At 45.3% G+C, this 18,480-nt stretch overlaps 1 protein-coding gene across 4 annotated transcripts in view; it reads left to right on the top strand.

Moving 5' to 3' along the window:
- The window catches only part of NHSL2 (NHS like 2), a 72,962-nt gene extending 60,417 nt beyond the window's left edge, over nucleotides 1–12,545 (top strand). For all 4 annotated transcript variants that reach the window (XM_058658780.1, XM_058658778.1, XM_058658779.1 and 1 more), the window contains 3 exons: nucleotides 417–2,744; nucleotides 5,249–5,381; nucleotides 6,217–12,545. In XM_058658780.1, the coding sequence (XP_058514763.1) occupies nucleotides 417–2,744; nucleotides 5,249–5,381; nucleotides 6,217–6,538 (2,783 nt within the window). In that variant the 3' untranslated portion in view covers nucleotides 6,539–12,545. The remainder of the gene's footprint in view (nucleotides 1–416; nucleotides 2,745–5,248; nucleotides 5,382–6,216) is intronic.
- The last annotated feature ends 5,935 nt before the right edge of the window (nucleotides 12,546–18,480 follow it).

The raw sequence follows: 18,480 nt of genomic DNA, 5'->3' as shown, positions 1-18,480 counted from the left end.
CTCCAGCATCATTGCTGGAGCCGAAAGCCACACAGTCCTGTCCTTAGTCTGGAAGCCTCTACTCTCATCTCAAGATTGATGGATGCTGAGGTCTATGATGTTTCCTAAGCCCGGGGTGAAACTCTAAGAGAAACCCGAGGTAGTCCCAAGTGACATTTCAGCTCTCGAAGAAATAATCAAAACTAGAAAGCCTTTGGCAGCCATCTAGACAATTCAAGGGCATTGTATGACTCATTGTGTGGTGATGGGCAGAGACCCAACTTCCCCAACATCCTCATCTATGAAAAGGAAGAACCACAGAATTCTGACCAAGCTGTTGGCAAATGCTTCATGACAAAAAGCTGATACTTCTGTCTCCAATAGCTGGCAACAAATCCCTTGCTGTACCACTAATGTTATTTGTTTACTTCCTCCAGGTCACAGCAACAGCCCAGCAGACAGTGTGGCCCACTCCACCCCCTCAGATATAAGGCTCAGTCACTCACTTCCAGAAGGTTTTCATGGAAGAGTTGCAGTTGGTCAGGAAACTCGGTTCCCAAATCTCACCTCACGAGTACTGAGAACACCTTCAAGTGAGCCAGAAGAGCCTTCCCAGGCACGTAGTGGCCCTAGCCCTCCTGGCATGGAGAGCATGGGAGTGGTATACAGTGTCCCAGGTTCTTGCAATGGACCAGCAGAGCCAACATTCTCCACTTCCTGGAAGGGAGAGGCCTTGACCTACATGACACCAAGTGCTACCACCGAGAGCAATCAAGTCGATGAAAATGGGAAAACTCCTTCCTCGGGGAAGCTGTGGGTCTCTCTGAACACACTCCCACCTCTGGTTCCTAAGGAGGCTGCTACCCTCTTTGTTGCTCGTGATAACCCCACAGGATGCAGCAGGTCAGCTGGCTACTCTGAGCACCCTACTCAACAAAGACCAGTCCCAGAAAGGCCTTCCAAGATGGGCCTTCTGACCCGTGGTACTTCAAGGCTGGAGACCAGCTCTGGGGGGGCCAGCAGGTTTCGGGAGCGGTCACTGTCTGTGCCCACAGATTCAGGCACCACAGATGTCGACTGTGCCGAGGAGCAGAAGGCCCATGAGGCCTGTGCCCTGCCTTATGCCAGTACAAGCCCAGAGGGCAGTACCAGTGCTGACAACATTGCTTCCCTTAGCACTGAACAGGAAACTCAGCACAGAAGGCACAGATCTAAGAGTATCTCACTCAAGAAGGCCAAAAAGAAGCCTTGCCCACCAACACGCAGTGTATCGCTGCTCAAAGATGAGCCAGTCCTCTTGTCAGAAGGAGGGTCAGTGCTACCTAAGGACAACAGGCCCAGGAGCCTGTGCCTCTCCTTGGATCAAGGACATCCCTCGTCCCACCCAGATGCTCAGGGCCAACCAGCTGTGCCAACCCTCAAAGATCCAGAAGGTACACAATTCTCCCACCACTGGTATCTTACCGACTGGAAGTCTGGTGACACGTACCAATCCTTGTCCAGCTCCAGCACTGCCACTGGCACCACCGTCATTGAGTGCACCCAAGTTCAGGGCAGCTCAGAATCTCTGGCTTCCCCTTCTACCTCCAGAGCCACCACACCTTCCCAACTCTCCATTGAGGTGGAGGCAAGGGAGGTGTCCTCTCCAGGAAGGCCCACTGGACTGATGTCACCCTCCAGTGGATACTCCAGCCAGTCAGAGACACCAACACCCACGGTCTCCATGTCCTTAATGCTGGGCCACTTACCTACTGCAAGCAGCAGTGTCCGGGTACGTCCAGTGGTACCTGAGAGGAAATCATCACTACCCCCGACATCACCCATGGAGAAACTTTCCAAGTCACAGCTGTCATTTGACCTACCTTTGGCTTCTTCTACCAATATAGATCTGTCTGGGATGAGTATTTCCCTCAGAAGCAAAACCAAGGTGAGCCGGCATCACTCAGACACAAATTTTGGGGCAAAATTGGCCCAGAAGACCAGTCCCAACCAGCCAATCATGCCCATGGTTACTCAGTCTGACCTGCGTTCTGTTCGCCTGAGGTCAGTCAGCAAGTCTGAGCCGGAAGATGACATTGAGAGCCCTGACTATGCCGAGGAACCTGGAGCGGAAGAACTCTTCAGTTTGCCAGAGAAAAAGGTGAAACCTCCTGTGGCTGAAAAGCCTCCGCTGGCCCGAAGGCTTCCAAGCTTGGTGCACAAGCCACCATCTGTCCCCGAGGAGTACCCACTGACTTTACCCTCCCTGGCTATGACCTCCAAGAGCTCAGCTCCACATGTCAGGCCACACCCCCAGGATAGCCACACGGTGATGCGTAAGCCAAAGGCCTGCAGTTTGCCTGATGCCAGAAGCCCAGGGGAGTCCGCAGCACCCTCATCTCTTGTCTTTACACCTTTCACCAGTTCCTCTGGTGCTTTGTTCTCAGGAATGCAGCAATGTCCCCGGGGAAGTCTGGAGGATGAGAGCTCCAAGAGGAGAGCCCTGCCTGAAAGAATTAGCCTCCAGAGCCAGGAAGAAGCTGAGAAAAAGAAAGGCAAGATCCCACCTCCCGTACCAAAAAAGCCCAGTGTGCTGTACCTGCCTCTCACCTCGCAGATAACACAAATGGACACCTACCTGGCAGACACGAGGCTACCCCTGAGCCCCATCATCACGCTGGAGGAAGATGCCAAGTGTCCCCCCATCAGCGACGAGCTGCGATCACCTGGCAAAAGGATGGCTTCAACGCCACAAGCTGACAGCGAAAAGGAGGCAAGCCCTCTGGGTTAGTAAACTGCCCACTGGTTTTTCTTTCAATCACATTCCCTTGTGAAAAGGTGAGAATACAACGCCAGGGACAAAAGTTGAGTCCCCAGAATGCTTGTCCTGATCCCAGATGACCAAATCAGTAGAGACCACCTCTTGAGGATTGTGTTACTCTACATGGAAAATACTGCTGCCCTTACAACAGGGAACTGAGGTGGGAGAGAGTTCTAAGACTCAGTCTACCATTGAACTCCTAGTGCTCAAATGGTGAAATTGATTGGGATCCTAGCACCTTAGAACCTGAAGACCCCATCTACCTAGCTAGTCATGCATCCCTCGGCCTATGATCTGCTCCTCCATTTCATAGTACAATAGTTTTCACTAGTCTCACTGAATCTAGTATCGCACACAAGACTCAGTACCTTCTCAAACTGAGTTCAAGTATCGTGGCAGGCCTGTGGACTTCTGAAGCAATGAAATGTGCTACCAGCAGTAGCTTTTCTTCATGTCTTCCAAAAGAAAGGGAACCCATTTTCTCAGCTCTCTCTGGGACCCTAAGTCTAAGCTACTTGGTATTTCTTATCTGGTTTTCCCTCATCTTGTTTAATTGTGGTGAAATACACATGATGAAACAGTTACCATTTTCACCATTTTTTAAGTGTGCAGGTAATTAGTGTTAAGCTGACTTACACTGGAGACAGGACTTAGGCAAGCAGAGAAGTCGTAGCTGATGACTCCCACATACCATGCCACAGTACCTGGGTTCCACGCCCGGCCCTGCTGCCTATTCCAGTTTCCTGGTTGTGCATACTCCTGGGAGGAAACGGGTGATGACTCAGGTGCTTAGGTCACCAACACTCATGTAGGATACCCAGACTGAGTTCCTAGCTTCTAGCTTCAACCTGGCCCAGCTCTGGTTATTGGGGATGCTTGGGCATTGAAATAGCAGATGAAGATCTTTCTCACTGGCTCACTGGCTCTCTTTCCCATCGAATTTCAAACAAAACTGAAAACAAATAAGTAAATTTTTCTAAATAAACCCTTTTTCTTACAAAAAAATACATTCACATTGTTGATCAGCCCATCTCTAGAACTCCTTGTACCTTGAAAAAAATGAAGCTATACCTACCATTTCTCCTCTCCATCCCCTTGTAACCAATGTTCTACTGTCTCTTTCTTTTTTAAAAAAGATTTATTTACTTTGTTACAAAGTCAGATATACAGAGAGGAGAGACAGAGAGGAAGATCTTCTGTCCGATGTTTCACTCCCCAAGTGAGCTGCAATGGCCGGTGCTGTGCCGATCCAAAGCCGGGAACCAGGAACCTCTTCCGGGTCTCCCACGCGGGTGCAGGGTCCCAAGTCTTTGGACCGTCCTCGACTGCTTTCCCAGGCCACAAGCAGGGAGCTGGATGGGAAGTGGAGCTGCCGGGATTTAGAACTGGAGCCCATATGGGATCCCGGGGCGTTCAATGTGAGTACTTTAGCCGCTAGGCCACCATGCCGGGCCCTCTACTGTCTCTTTCTATAATGTAACTGCTCTGTGAACTTCACATGAGTGGACTTACACAATATTTCTCTTTTCCTGACTGCTTTAGTTCATTTAGGTTAGTGCCTTTCATGATTCATCCATGCTTCTTATCCTTTTGTGACCCCTTAACGCCAAGTCTCAAAGCCTCTTGACCTTCTTTAAGCTAATTTACACTTTCCACATAAGTGAACCAAGGCAAGCAAGTTAGTCACAGCCACAGGTGACTTTGGAATTGGCTCCCTCAGACTCCACCAGGCTGCTCCGAGACTCAGGCAGGTCCCATCCTCCCATGCTGGAGTGAGCTTTGCTTTTCTCTCTCTCTCTCTCTCTCTCTCTCTCTCTCTCTCTCTCTCTCTCTCCCAGCTGCTTGATTTTTAAAAATTTATATTTATGTTTCTTTTTCTTTGAAAGGTAGGGAGAGAGACGGACAGGGAGAGACAGAAAGGAAGATCTTCTGTCCTCCAGTTTGCTCCCCAAATACCCACAGCAGTCACTGCTGGGCCAGGCTTGAAGCCAGGTGCCTGAAATTCAATCTGGATCTCCCAAGTGGGTGGCAGGGACCCAAGCACTTGAGCCATCACCTGCTGCCTCCCAGGGCATGCATTAGCAGGAAGCTATAATTGGAAATAGAGCTAGGACCAAACCTATCCATTCCAATGTGGATGCAGCATTTCAACCACTACACCACATGTCTGCCCCTGTTTTTATTTTTTTCAAATGACATATTTAAAATATGAAAATTGCTTGGCCACCTGTTGTCATCACAGGGATATGAGAGAACGGGAACCCAGAATGAACTTCGCCACCCCCTCCACCCTGGGAAGCCACTGGACTCTGAACTTTGTGTTGCTCCTCTGCAAAATGGAGATGCTACACATCTCCATCCTGCCGTCCTTCCAAAATCACCTTGAACACCAAGTGAAATAACATGTGGGAATATGCTTTGTCCCATCCATTGCTATCAAGATCATTCCTTTTGGTTCTTTTTGCCTAGGGCGATCTGAAGAACCGAGTATCGAAGAAAAAAGTTTGATCAGTGATAAAACAGCCGAATGGATTGCAGAGGATGATGATGATGTGTTTGTGACTTCACGCACAACTGAAGATTTATTTACTGTGATACACAGGTCTGGAACAATTTCCTTATTCGAATCTATATGCGATTGCCTTCCTTTTTTCTATTGAAAGAAATATTGCTATCTCTAAGCAGTCTTTAAAATTGCAACTGGAGACTAAGTTCAGCTATCTGCATATGTGAGCACAGTCTGCAGGCTCACATCTCAAATTCACTGACATCTCTGGATGAAGTGGAGGAGGGGAGGGGAGGACCAAATGCCAAGTGAGAGGCCCCTCGTCTCCTAGCAACCGCTTGGCCTATTGTGGCTCCATCTGTTCTCACAGCTCTGTCTACAGTCAGACATTTAACCCTTCACAGAATTCCTTCTGCAAAAAAATCCCATCAAGAGGTGACGTGGGGTACCAGGCAGTGTAGCAAAGCTAGAACTTAGGCAAAAGGAGATCAGTTGGGAAGCCAGTTATTGGACCAAGACACAAGGCAGAGACTTAGTGACCACAAAAAAAAAAAAAAAAAAAAAAAAAAAAAGACTGGAAAGAGCCTAGTAATTGGAGCTGGAGCCCCAGTTCAGGAAAGAATCAGCCCCTAGGCTGTCCTAATTCAGAGTCACTAGCCTGACTCCTTAAATTGGTCCTTGGCCCCAGAACCTGGGCAGAACTAAACCTGCAGGAATAGGTCAAAGGGATTTCAGCCAAGGGTGGGCATTAAAAAAATTGTGGGGGCGGAGGTCCCAACAACAGGCTCTCAAGATTTAGAGCTGAGAGATAAAGCCACTCCCTAGGACTGCTTGCAAGGCTGCTGCCTGCAGGATCTCAGTTCACATTCTGTGAAATGTTGGTTCATGTTCACTGCGTGAATTTGCTCCAAGTGAACTTTCTCTTATTTAGGTCCAAAAGAAAGCTGCTCGGCTGGAAGGAGCCAGGTGAGGCCTTTGCCAGCAATAGACCTAGCCCCCACTCACCAGTAAAGAACACAGCTGAGTCTCCTACCAGCGAGCCTGCTGCCGTCGTGGGCCCAAGCAACAGTGCCAGCCTAGATGCTGGCAGAAACGATGATTTCAAGGCTCTGCTCCAGAAGAAGGGAAGTAAGGCAACCCCACGGTCTCGCCCTTCAGCAGCTGAACTGCTGAAGACCACCAACCCACTGGCTCGGAGAATTATTGCACAATTTTCAAAAGACTATGAAACCACTGACAACCCTAGCACCTAGACCCTGGGGTCGACAAGCAGGGTTTCCTTACTAAACTTGAGTAGAGATGGGAAAGCGAAAGGGTTTTGAAAAAGAACCATGGACATAGCAAAGGAGCCTACATTTCTTTTACATTAGCTCACACCCTGGACAGCAGGAGAGAGGCCATTGCATCTAGAGCTGACCTCAGCATGCATCTGAATCGCCTGCAGACACTGCATTTTCATACTTACAATCTTGCCATGACTGAATGAATACGAAGCTTCATCTTTTCCCTTCTAACGGTGTGCATTAACTTCAAAAAAATGTTCTTTGAGAGGGCATATGTGCCGCCTTTCCAAACAATGACCCAGCTGCTCCAGTTCTGACTCCTGGATGAGAAGATTGGGGGCTGCTTACACCCAGGAAGCAGAAGGTGCCACCATTGCTGATTATTCACTTTCCAGGGGAAGTCTTGATGGCCTAGTGTAGAGATACAGAGAGACTAATGTCTCCTTAACCACAGTTTTACTTTCCCCAATGAGCAATGGGCAGGTGTGCACTTGTTTTGGCATGGGGTTTATTGGTTGGCCTTTGTGGAGCAAGATATGAATGTGACTGTCCTGAAACATCATGCCTTTTGCAGTTTGATTGTCTACACGGAGATCAGGGTGATGAGTTGTAATAAACACAAAAACGACACACACACCCCCTTTCAGCTAAAAAGGAGACTAATTGCATGGATGAACCAAGCTCAGCCAACAAACCAGGCAACCATTCATCCATTCAGATCTAGCCAAGGTAACTCATACATTCGTCTTGTGATCCTTCAAGTGTCTGTCAAGAATCACAGGATCTGTGCCCAGCTCGTGCTGCATTCTAAGAACTCTCATTTCGTTTGCATATAATATTCATTACAGAAGGTAATTAGCTGAAGAACAACATCATCAAAGGTTCAGAGGAGAAAAAGAAAAAAAAAATCTTGCCCCCCCACCAGCCTGTTCAGCTCATAGTTGGTGGCTGATTTGGTTTTATTTGAAGGAAATCTGATTCTGTTTGAAAAACCAAGAACATACAGACTTTTTTTAGTCTATCCAAATCTAAAACACAGCCTTGCAAGTTACTATGGCCCATGACATGAAAAAGGGCTATTTTTTGCCCATTTGGTTCTGTATTTTGACCAGTTTTCAGTTAGCATGCTGGGGGAGAGTAAGAACTTGGGTAAACGGGATGCTGAAAGTACTCCAGAACAATCACCCTCCCTCTCCCAAGCTAATGGGCACCGAATATTCTCGTCAACTCAGTTTTTCTAGTCAGAACAAGAGGAGTGATTCCTTTAATTTTCATATACCCAACTTCTAGGAGGTTAGGGATAAGAAGACCAATGACAGGAAGTTAACTGTCTACTGTTTCCTAAGAAGCAAAGAGAAAAGAACCTGCTTCACCATGAATGATCCTCCTCTCCTTCCTCCTTTATGCCATAGCTGACATATTGATTGATTAATCAACCTCCTGAAGGATGCAGTAAGAGTTCCAGAGACAAGTAGGTCTCAATTTTGATAGATCACACTACTCACCAATGAGAAGCAAGCAACACTCCACCTGGACAGAGAGGAGAAAAATCATGTTAAGTACTAAGAAGACTTGAGCCTCTCATGTATAAACATGAGGCTAAGGCCTGGGTTGGTGCAGTTCTGAATTCTAGACTTCCGGGTACAGGCCAGACTCACCAACTCCCTTGCAGTCAGTGCTTCCCTCTGGTTTAGATAGAAGCCACTTAAAAGAGTAAACAGCTAGAATAAGCCCAGTTGCTTTTGAAAATATTGGAACTACTTACATTTTCCTGAAGCAAAACAAATTACCTTTTGGCTTAATTTATATAGGAGTGCCACACTTGTCTGCCCTGAACTCAGAATTCTAAAAGGTGTAAACGTTTTCCTCTAAGGGAAATAAAGGAGTGTTTGTGCTTTTGCCTAGGAAAAGAGAAAAGTTACCAGAGTTTGGTCCTTGGGAACCATTTTGAATAGCTGAACTCTAAAATTGAGTACGAGATTCACACAGTACAGGACTTATTACTTCTGCTAAATTTTCTGGAAGCTTCTTGTTTTGCTACTTCTAATGGGTTTTGCCTCTCCCCTCACCTTGCTACCTCTGGAGGTTTTCCCAAGATTCTAAAGCTGAATATCCTGATACCTTTATGTTTTTCAGTGACCTTGTTTTTCACTTTCCTCAACAATACTCCATAGGTCTGGAACTATTAAAACAACTTCTGCATCATCATTATCAGTTTGGTCCTCAAATGCCCAGTACTGTTCCTATTAGCACAAGAAAAAGATTTGGGGCAAAAATTGTATGAGTAGAAATAACGTTCAAGACTGGACATTTACTCAATATTCTACAACAGGTGTACCCGGTCCCAGACAAACAATCAAAATAATGATTGAAAAATTTTAAATATGGAATACGTAAGAGATCTGAGTAAAATGAAGTTGACCCCAGGAGTCAGTTTCCATTTCAACTCATTGCTAGCCCTCTTTTTCCCTCTAGTCCAACCCAAAGCAACAGGTCGCTCCGTGAAGCTAATTTCAGTCAAGGAAGGAGAAAGAGTCAAGAAAGTATCTAAGGATGCTTTGCGTGTGGTGGATGTTGGTTTCAAATGTGGTTCAGATGTGAAAGGTAGAGAGCAAATGTTGCTGATATCTTTCCTCTGTTGCCTCCATTACTTCATTTACCTGGGTCACCCACTGGGCCCCAATCTGTCCTTCAGCCCCAGCTCTCATGAACTGTATCCCTAAGCCAACAGCTTGTCTAGAAAGGAGGCAAGACATCAGGCAGCAAAATAGTTCATATTAACTTCAGCAATACACATTGATCATTTGACATCCATTTTAACCAACGCAGATCCAATGTGATCTTACTGTGCTTTCAGCCTGAACGCATCTTCCCAACCACTTGCCCCCTCCTCAAATCTGTACCAGTCAGGAAATATATGAGTTCATGCCTACTCCTCTGTTCCTCATTGGTCCAGCCTTCCATTATTGCCAGGTCTGTGTGTGACACAGTGGCAAGCTTTCACTTGAATATGATTTTCGAGGGCCAGGACTAGGGCAAGGTGAGCAAGGCACTTAGGTGCCAAAGTCAAGGAAGTGCCCGTTCTCAGGGCCATGCAAGTGCCTTACCCTCGTCCCGGCCCTATGGTTTGCACTCTACAAAGTTAAATCAGTTTATCTTCTCCCTGTGAACGAGTGTGGCTCTTCTGATTTGAGAGGGTAACTTCCTCTCTGTTGCACCAAATGCTTTAGTACTATCTATTTTTCCATTACTATAAATCTTTGTATGCCTATGCATTAAGTACTCTTCAGTGCTATCAGAAACATAGTTGATTTAACATGCTCCAAGTGGCAAGTTAGAACCCCTATCAGTTGGGATGTGCACAAGGACAGCCCTTCAGTGACACTGAGCGAGCTGGAGGGCTGTCACTACCATCCATTATCTCCTCTTTCCTTTGCATCCCTCCAAAATTTCACTTCCCAGCACCAACTCTCCGAGTGCCTCCTGCTCTGTTGCCCTCCTATCTAAAAAAAATGTTCTCAGGAAAGGGATAAATTCACCTACTTTGAGATTATAGGCTTAATGCTACCTCTTTTGAGGATCACTCACATTTTTAACAGGGAAAAAGCCTTAAGCCAAAGGAATGAAGTTCTATTTGCAGAATGTTAGGCATCACCTAGTTGTAGAAGTGTCTTTCACCATGGAAAGATTAAAATTCCCTGACAACTCCAGAATACAGAAAATAGCTTAATCTCTTGGAATCATTTTTGCTACTAACTAATGGTCGATTATGTTGTCCTGATACTCAGTGCTATTCAATGGTTACTACCAAGGCACTCTCAGAAATGGCAACTAAAAGCCACTGAGAAGGCCTAGATCATTTGTACATTAACAGTTTCAAACAAATGAAACAATGCTACTCACCATTTGGGGAAAAAAAACATAAGGATTAAAGAGTTTGTGCAAATGTGTCCTGTTTGTGAAGGGTGAAACTGTCCACGTAAGTCGTTCAGTGTTGATGGTACAACTTCACTAATTCGAGCCTCTGCTTCCCCCCTCCTTTATCTCTGTTTTGTGCCATCACTTTAGCTTGGGTTGAGAACCTATCTATATCACTGTACCCTAGTCCTCCAAAGCCTTTGCATGTACTTCAGCTATGAGTCATGAAAATACTAGGCATTTGAAAGGATGAGGGAGAAAGAGGTGCAAAGAAGTGCCTTTGTCAAAGGGCAGCACAAAGTATAAATGATTTAACAATGATATGAAATAAGCAAAGTTTTAGAATACTATGAAATAGATTTATAGAGGTCTGCAGTAGTAAATGATTATAGGCATATATTTAGGGTGTTTCAATAAGTTTAGCAAAAAGAAATTTGCATGAATAATGGGTTATGTCAAATAGGTGTATACTTTTGTTCAGTAATGCCCGCTAGACCAGTGGATTTCAAAGTGTGGTCCCAAGAGCAGCAACAGCAGCATCCTTGGAGTGTGTGTGTATGTGTGTGTGTTTCGGTGATGTCACTCCCTGGCTCACTTCAGTCACGATTGTCCAACTGCTCCTTACTTTTCTAGTTGTTTCAGTTGTCATTACCATGATCAGTCCCTGGCCAGGAGATGCTTCCTGTCACCTTGACCAGTGTTAAAAATTATCAGTCTGAATCTACTATTTATCTTTAGTTTGATTCAACTGGAATATTTGGAAAAAGATGTTTAACTCACAAATTTAAAAATGAAGATATTAGGTTTGCTTGGCATTGCCAACTCTGAAATACCTATTCTCTAGGAGGTATAGACAAAGTATATTTTGTTTTAAGATTTTACATAAATAATGAAATTTGATTAAAAAATGAACGCCCCCAAACATAATCTGAACCAAAATGAGCAGTTAACCTCCCTCAGCCCCTTTGTAATGTCAAGCTTTATAGAAATGTATTCCTTACGTGGTCTTAAGCTTTTTTAATGTTCAATTTTATAAAATGTTCTGCATGCCAACATAGCATCGTATTCATTGTACAGTCACCTCAAACACATTCCTTCCTCTGTGTGTATGATGATGAAGAAATATCTATATGTATGTTCTGAAGTCTCCTGATGGATTGTAAATTACAAATCGTTTGATTAATTTTTAAATGAGATATATTTACTCTGCTTAGTAGTTAAAATTTTATTCTTTTTATTATATTTCATTGCTACATTTTTCTACTGCCTCCAAAGGTTACTTTGGAGAATATTTTTTATTCCTAGATTGTTCTATTTATCTTATTTCTATATTTATCTAGAGTCACAAAATGTTAGCACTGAGAGAGACCAGCCTTCCTCACCTCATAGATGAGGAAATTGGGGCCCAGGGGAGCAGATAACTTCAGTGAGATCACATAGTGCAGCAATGGCAGGTCCCTCCGTTCTTTGGGGTCTCCTGCCTTTGGGCTCAGTGTTTGCTGGTTGAAAACCCTGTATTTACAGAAGCCCACAGCTGGTTTCTACTCTTACAACACATTCCCAGATAGTTCAGCGAACTAAAATACATGCTTTAAGGGGAAAAAAACGCTCAAGAATTATTTAATTCGTGAGCCCAAAGACAAGCCTGATTTTCAATTTAGAAGCACTCGTTTCCCTCCACATTGAATGTATTTGCCTTAACTTATGTAATGGATGTTTTTCCTTAAAAGTTGCATGCAGATTAATTTTGTGGCCAAATTCCATTTTTAGAAGGCAAGTTTGCTATGTAAGAGAATCTTCTGGTGACTTCTTTCGAAAAACTAGGATTCCTCTTATCATCTCTTAATAGCTCCACTTCTTTTGTGTGTGTGAAGTTTATAATTTGGTTATCATTTAAAGTAGGACCAACCAAATTATGTTTTCTATTTTCTACTTTTAACATTCCCTTTTCAATTCTTCTGGGAAATTTTCAGACTGTTAAGTGCTTTTGAGATATTCAGTTGTGTGCTAGAACTTTTCCTGGCTTGATATTCTGTTGGTCCCTGGGCTCAACCTCCATCCCCATCTTATCAAACAACACAATTCCCTCATCAGAACTAAGTTGTGTATACAGTTTGCTCTCTAGAATGTACTTTGCCTAATGCTTCTTAGTGTGCATTTCTGTATGGCTACCCCTGAGTCTCCTTCCTTAGTTTAGCCTACCTCACTATCCTGTGGGGTTGCAGGCAGTGCACCTTTAGGGTTGTGCTGGATATGCTAAATCATATTCTGATTATTTCCATTGTTCCCTTGTTTGTCCTGGAGTGTCTTATTTTCCCTTTCAGACATTCTCAGAGACTTCTTACTAGAGATTTAGTGGGATTTCCCATCCATCAACCAGACCAGGGATTAACAAACCCTTTCTGCAAAGGGCCAGAAAGTAACTATTTTAGAATTGTGGGCCAAATACAGTCTCTGGAACATACTTCTGTTCGCTGTTGCTCTTTGCTGCTTCATTCGTTTGTTTCACAACCCTTTGAAGATGTAAAATTCATTCTTAGCTCACCGGCCATGCAACCCCTCCCCCCCCAGGCTGTAAATAGCTATTTCCCATATTTTGCTGCTCCCTGATTTACCGTGTCTGCTGGCACAAGCATTTGTGAGTCCTGCCCCATGTCATAACTGGCTTGGTGGCCCACTGCCCTCCCGTCAACTGCATTGTCAGGCCTGGCTGACTGCACAGGTCAGGTGGAGACCAGCTGCATATGCCGAGCATTCCTCTTCAATAGGGTGTGTTTTGTGTATTTCTCTCACTCTCCTGCCCCCACTCCCCTGACTACCTCAATGTACAAACCTTCTGGACATGTTCTCATAACACAATATGTCTGCTTTCTGAGGATTTGGAGCAAGCTGATAGGAAAGAAAGGTTTTATGAGTTTTATTCTTTTGTCCCATCATTGCTTCTTCAACACTGTGGTTGGGATCCTCCACCGTGGGTCACCCTGTACTGTCCCATTATGTCATTGTGACTTTTGGCGAGTGTGATGGCCCAGGCTATTAAGATTCCTGTCTGGCCTGTGGTTTCTGAGGGAACTCACCAGCTTTCTTGGTTCCAAAAGCTGGTTTTAGAATGTGTGTATAACTTGTTAATGCGGTCTGGACCTGTTCTAGACAGAGCACTCAGTCCTAGCAAGCAAACCAATAATGTGCAAAAGATATTTTGTAGCTACAGCTTTTGCTTGCCTCCTGGGCCCCTACCCCCTGCAGCGGCTCCTTGGGATGTCCCATGTAACACCACAACCAGCAAGCACACTGCTCCTCATGCCTTCCAAACCTCTAAAAAGATTTTCTAAAGCTTCATATCTCTCACCACCGTGCTCCTGTCTCCACTCATCTTGCTGCTTGGAAGTCTAAAGTTCACGATCACATTTTCGCATCCACTCTTGCAAACAATGGGGGATACACATAGATGAGTAAGTGTGTGTCCTGTGTGTGTCAATCTAGTTTCTCTCCTGGGACTGTAAGGGCCACAGTGACAAGTGAATCTGATCTCTCCCTCCTGCACACACGCACCATCCAGTGCTATCATGTTGCTCTGCGTCAGGACCAGACCTGGTCAGACTGGTCCAGGAGGAGGAAATGGTAGGGGCTCCCAAGGACTTTCCGCTTCTGTGTCTTTTGAGACCTCCTTTCCACTGGCTTCTCCTGGCTTCTCCCTCGGGTGCCATTTGAAGACCCTCCTCTGTGATGATTCCGGACACACCAGCCTACAGAGAGCTAGACCTTTCATTTTCTGTGAACTCTGCCTTTGCATGAAACGCTCCAGCTGTAGCTATACGTAGCACAGCAAATTGTTTCTTAGGATCCGTAGCATGATTTCTGTCACTTGAGCCCAGGGATCTATGGCCCCACTTCCTAAAATCAAAATTTTCAAAAGTCAGAGATGCCATTTTAAGGATATCTCCTGTTGAAAAGCATCTATGAAACAGTTTCTCCACCTTCTGTTTAGGACTCCCAGAATGAAGCAGGGAAACCAGGGTTGTGCGTGCCACAGCTCCTAAAGCAGCAGGAGCAAACTGAGGCATGAGAATGAACCAGTCTTCTGAGTAGAGGCAGGGGTTGGACTTCTGTGAAGTTAGCACTTATCATTCCGTGCTTGCCAGCAATGCACTTAAGAAATATAAGACAGGAATGTACAGATCAAAACCCTAAGCTGGAATGCAGAGATAAGGCAGTTCTCTCCAGTGATGAGAATGTGTCCCTCTGGATGCAAAACATTCAGGAAGAAGCAGCAACTAGCAAAGACCACAGTCTGGCTCATTTGAGGATTGCAACACCAAATGGAAGGGAGCCCTCTGTGAGATGATATTTCAAAGGATTTTTCTTGTCTTTCTTTTCTTTCTTTCTTTCTTTCTTTCTTTTTTTTTAAACAACAAAAAAGAAAGCATTCCTTACTGGCTTGCTACCAGCAATTGAACTGTATTCTTTATATAGCTAGAGCTGTTTGTGTCTTCTGAAAATAAAATTTTTCTGTTAAAACCATTTTCAGCCTCACCCTCTGATTTTCACTGTAACAATGACGAATTTCAGACACCGGGCTCAGTCTGTAAGCATGTTGTACCAAACATATAAGCACAAACGCCTTTGGGGGCCTGACCAGGAATAAGACGGGTATTGAAAAAGTCCGTGGAAAATGAGTGTTATGAAAAAGAACACTGTCCCTGAGTTTCAAGATTTGTTTTGCAATAAATGAACCAACTGGGGTAGGGGCTTGACAGAGCAGTGAAGATGCCATTTGTCAATTTTGTGTTCAGGTTTCCTTGCAGGCTAAGCTCCCTGATAAGCAAACTCTGAGATGGAGTTTGCTGTGTGGAATATTTACTATGAAATGTCTTAGGGAGCAACAGCTGCGAGCAGGAAGGGCCGAGACAGGATCAGGCAGGAGATGAAAGCGCATGCAGTTGCAGCAGGCTTCAGCCCACTCTGTGCAGTCCGTAGCATCCAAATAATCCCTCGACTGTTCCGTGCAGGCCACAGAGGGTGTGACCTTGGGTGAGGTCTCTCTCCAGCTGAGGTATTTCCTGCAGGATCTGGTGGTTGAAGAAGGCTCCTTGCTGACAGCACTTCCGGCTGCTGGAAAACAAGCCTTCCCTTGAAGTGAAGTGTGGGTCCATCACAGCTATCTGTTTCCCACAGAGTTCAATCGAAACACTTAATTCTTGGGGCCAGTGTGGTAGCTTAGTGGCCTAATCCTCTACTCACAGCACTAACACCCCATATGGGCACTGATTCAGGTCACAGCTGTTCTGCTTCTGATCAAGTTCCCTGCCTGTGGCCTGGGATGGCTCGGGTCCTTGGGCCCCTGCATCCCATGGGAGGCCTGAAAGAGTGGACCAATGAATAGAAGATATCTCTCTCTTTCTTTCGCTGTCTCTCCTCTCTCTGTAAATCCACCTCTCAGACAAAAATAAATAAATCTTTTAAAAATTAAAAAAAAAATTATTTTCCTGTTCCCTTTCTTAGAGGCCCTGCCCACTGCTTGCTTCATTTGATTAGGCTTATAGCTTTCTTTTTTTTAAGATGTATTTATTACAAAGTCAGATATACAGAGAGGAAGAGAGACAGACAGGAAGATCTTCCGCCCGATGGTTCACTCCCCAAGCAGCCGCAACAACTGGAGCTGCGCCAATCCGAAGCCAGGAGCCAGGAGACAGAAGCTTTCTCCAGGTCTCCCGCACGGGTGCAGGGTCCCAAGGTTTTGGGCCATCCTCGACTGCTTTCCCAGGACACAGGCAGGGAGCTGGATGGGAAGTGGAGCTGCCGGGATTAGAACCGGTGCCCATATGGGATCCTGGGGCACGTTCAAGGCAAGTACATTAACCATTACGCTATTGCGCCAGGCCCGGTTTATAACTTTCTTAATTATAATCACCATCTCGGGACACAAGTTAGTAACTTTAATTGGACTTTGGTAATGCACAGCCTCGTTAGTGCTTATTCAACCATCTCCATGAACATGTCTTGTCACATATGCAAATGGCTATAGCATGTATCAAATGCCTACAATGGACCAGGCATCATGTGCACTTACTCTTCCATTCAGCAGAGAGATGATGAGCTCCAATACAGTGGGAGGAACACTAAGTGCTGAGAGGAGAGTGGTGAGGGGCACAGGCATTACAGGTGCCCTCGCGGAACTTATCATCCAGTGGGCAAGCACCAGGGCATGTTCCTATTTCTCAGGAGGTGCCACCATGACTACTCTGATCACCCCTTTCTTCTCAACATTCAATACACACTCCCCTAAGCTTCCGCTCTGTTGCCCAAACTTCCATGGCTCCATCCCTTGTCCTACTTTCCAACTGTGCCACCAGAGCCCCAATTCCAGGGATTAACAAACAAGGGCCGGACCCAGCACGATAGCCTAGTGGCTAAATCCTCCCCCTTGCATGCACTGGGATCCCGTATGGGCACCACTTCATATCCTGGCTGCTCCACTCCCCACCCAACTTCCTGCTTGTGGCCTGGGACAGCAGCAGAGGATGGTCCTAAGCCTTGAGACCCTGCACCCACATGCAAGGCCCAGAAGAAGCTCCTGGCTCCTGGCTCTTGGCTTCAGATCAGCTCAGCTCTGGCCATTGCAGCCGCTTGGAGAGTGGACCAGCAGATGGAAGATCTTTCTGACTCTCCTTCTCTCTTGCCTTTCCAATAAAAAATAAAATAAATCTTTAAAAAGGAAACAAGAAGCAAGGGCCATGAAGCTGGCACAGTAGTGCAACAGGCTACTTCTCCACCTTGCAGTGCCGGCATCCCATATGAACACGTTCGTGTTCCAGCCGCTCCACCTCCAATCCAGCTATCTGTTTATGTTCTGGGAAAGTAGCAAGGGATGGCTCAAGTAATTGAATGGGAGACCTGGAAGAAGCTTCTGGCTCCTAGCTTCAGATCAGCTCAGCTCTGACTGTGGCAGCCATTTAGGGAATGAACCAGCAGATAAAAGACCTTCTCTGTCTCTCCTCTCTCTGTAAAATCCGCCTTTCAAATACAAATATATAAATATTTAACTATAAATAAATATGTGGAAAAAAAAAAAAAAAACCAAGGGCTGTCTTGACAACTTCCTGAGACCTGGCTGTCTCTCCTATGATTTCCACTTCCCTCGCAGGCGTCTTCTCAGACTTTTAATAGGTCTGAGCTAATTTCTCTCCCTAAATATTTCTGCATCTGGAGGTGGAATGAACTCCTTCCATTCTCCGCAGTGTGCCTTCCACACCATGAAGCCGCTACCTCTCGGGCATCACCCTTCATTCAGTCTATCTCTGCCCCCTAGCCTTGCCAAAAATCCGGTCTCCCAAGCATTTACATGGAATATCTAGATCACACCCCTGAATTCTCTTTTCTTTGACCTGCTCACTTCTGATGGCCTCCTTTTCTGTTGCCGTCATTCACTCTTGTCTCCCCCAATGAATCTCGTTATGCCCAAAACTGCTGTGCCACTGAAATCTTCACTTCAGTTTCCAACAAAATCACATCTTCCTGACCCTCTAATCCAATTACTTAGTTACACAGTTCGACTTCACTAACATTTATATGGGGGTTCTTTAGGGGAAAAAAACAAAAAAAAATTCAAGCATCCAATAAGCTGGCAAAAAAAAAAGTGCTTAACCAAATCTACTTTCAAAGAAATGAAGAGAGAGGGAGAATGAGAAGGTGTATATATTCAATATTTGTTAATGAAAAATTACATCAATGGATACCTCATGTAATATAGTTTGTAAAATGAAATCACATGTATAAAGACATAGTCCACCCTAGTGTCTCCATTCACCCAAATACTTGCTGTCGACACATAGCTGGGAGAGTTGTCCATTTTGTTCTGCCCTCCATCCTCTACTACGGTACTAGACATCCTCTACAGGCCCAAATGGACTGCCATATCCCCCATGTGTATCTGGCATGCTGTCTACTACACCATCTTCAGCAACTGAGGATGCCCAATTCTGATTCATGCACTC

This window comes from Ochotona princeps, chromosome X (genome assembly GCF_030435755.1).
Source record: "Ochotona princeps isolate mOchPri1 chromosome X, mOchPri1.hap1, whole genome shotgun sequence".
Lineage (NCBI taxonomy): Eukaryota > Metazoa > Chordata > Mammalia > Lagomorpha > Ochotonidae > Ochotona > Ochotona princeps.
Note: the sequence above shows the minus strand (reverse complement) of the source record. Positions and strands in the feature narration are given on the sequence as shown.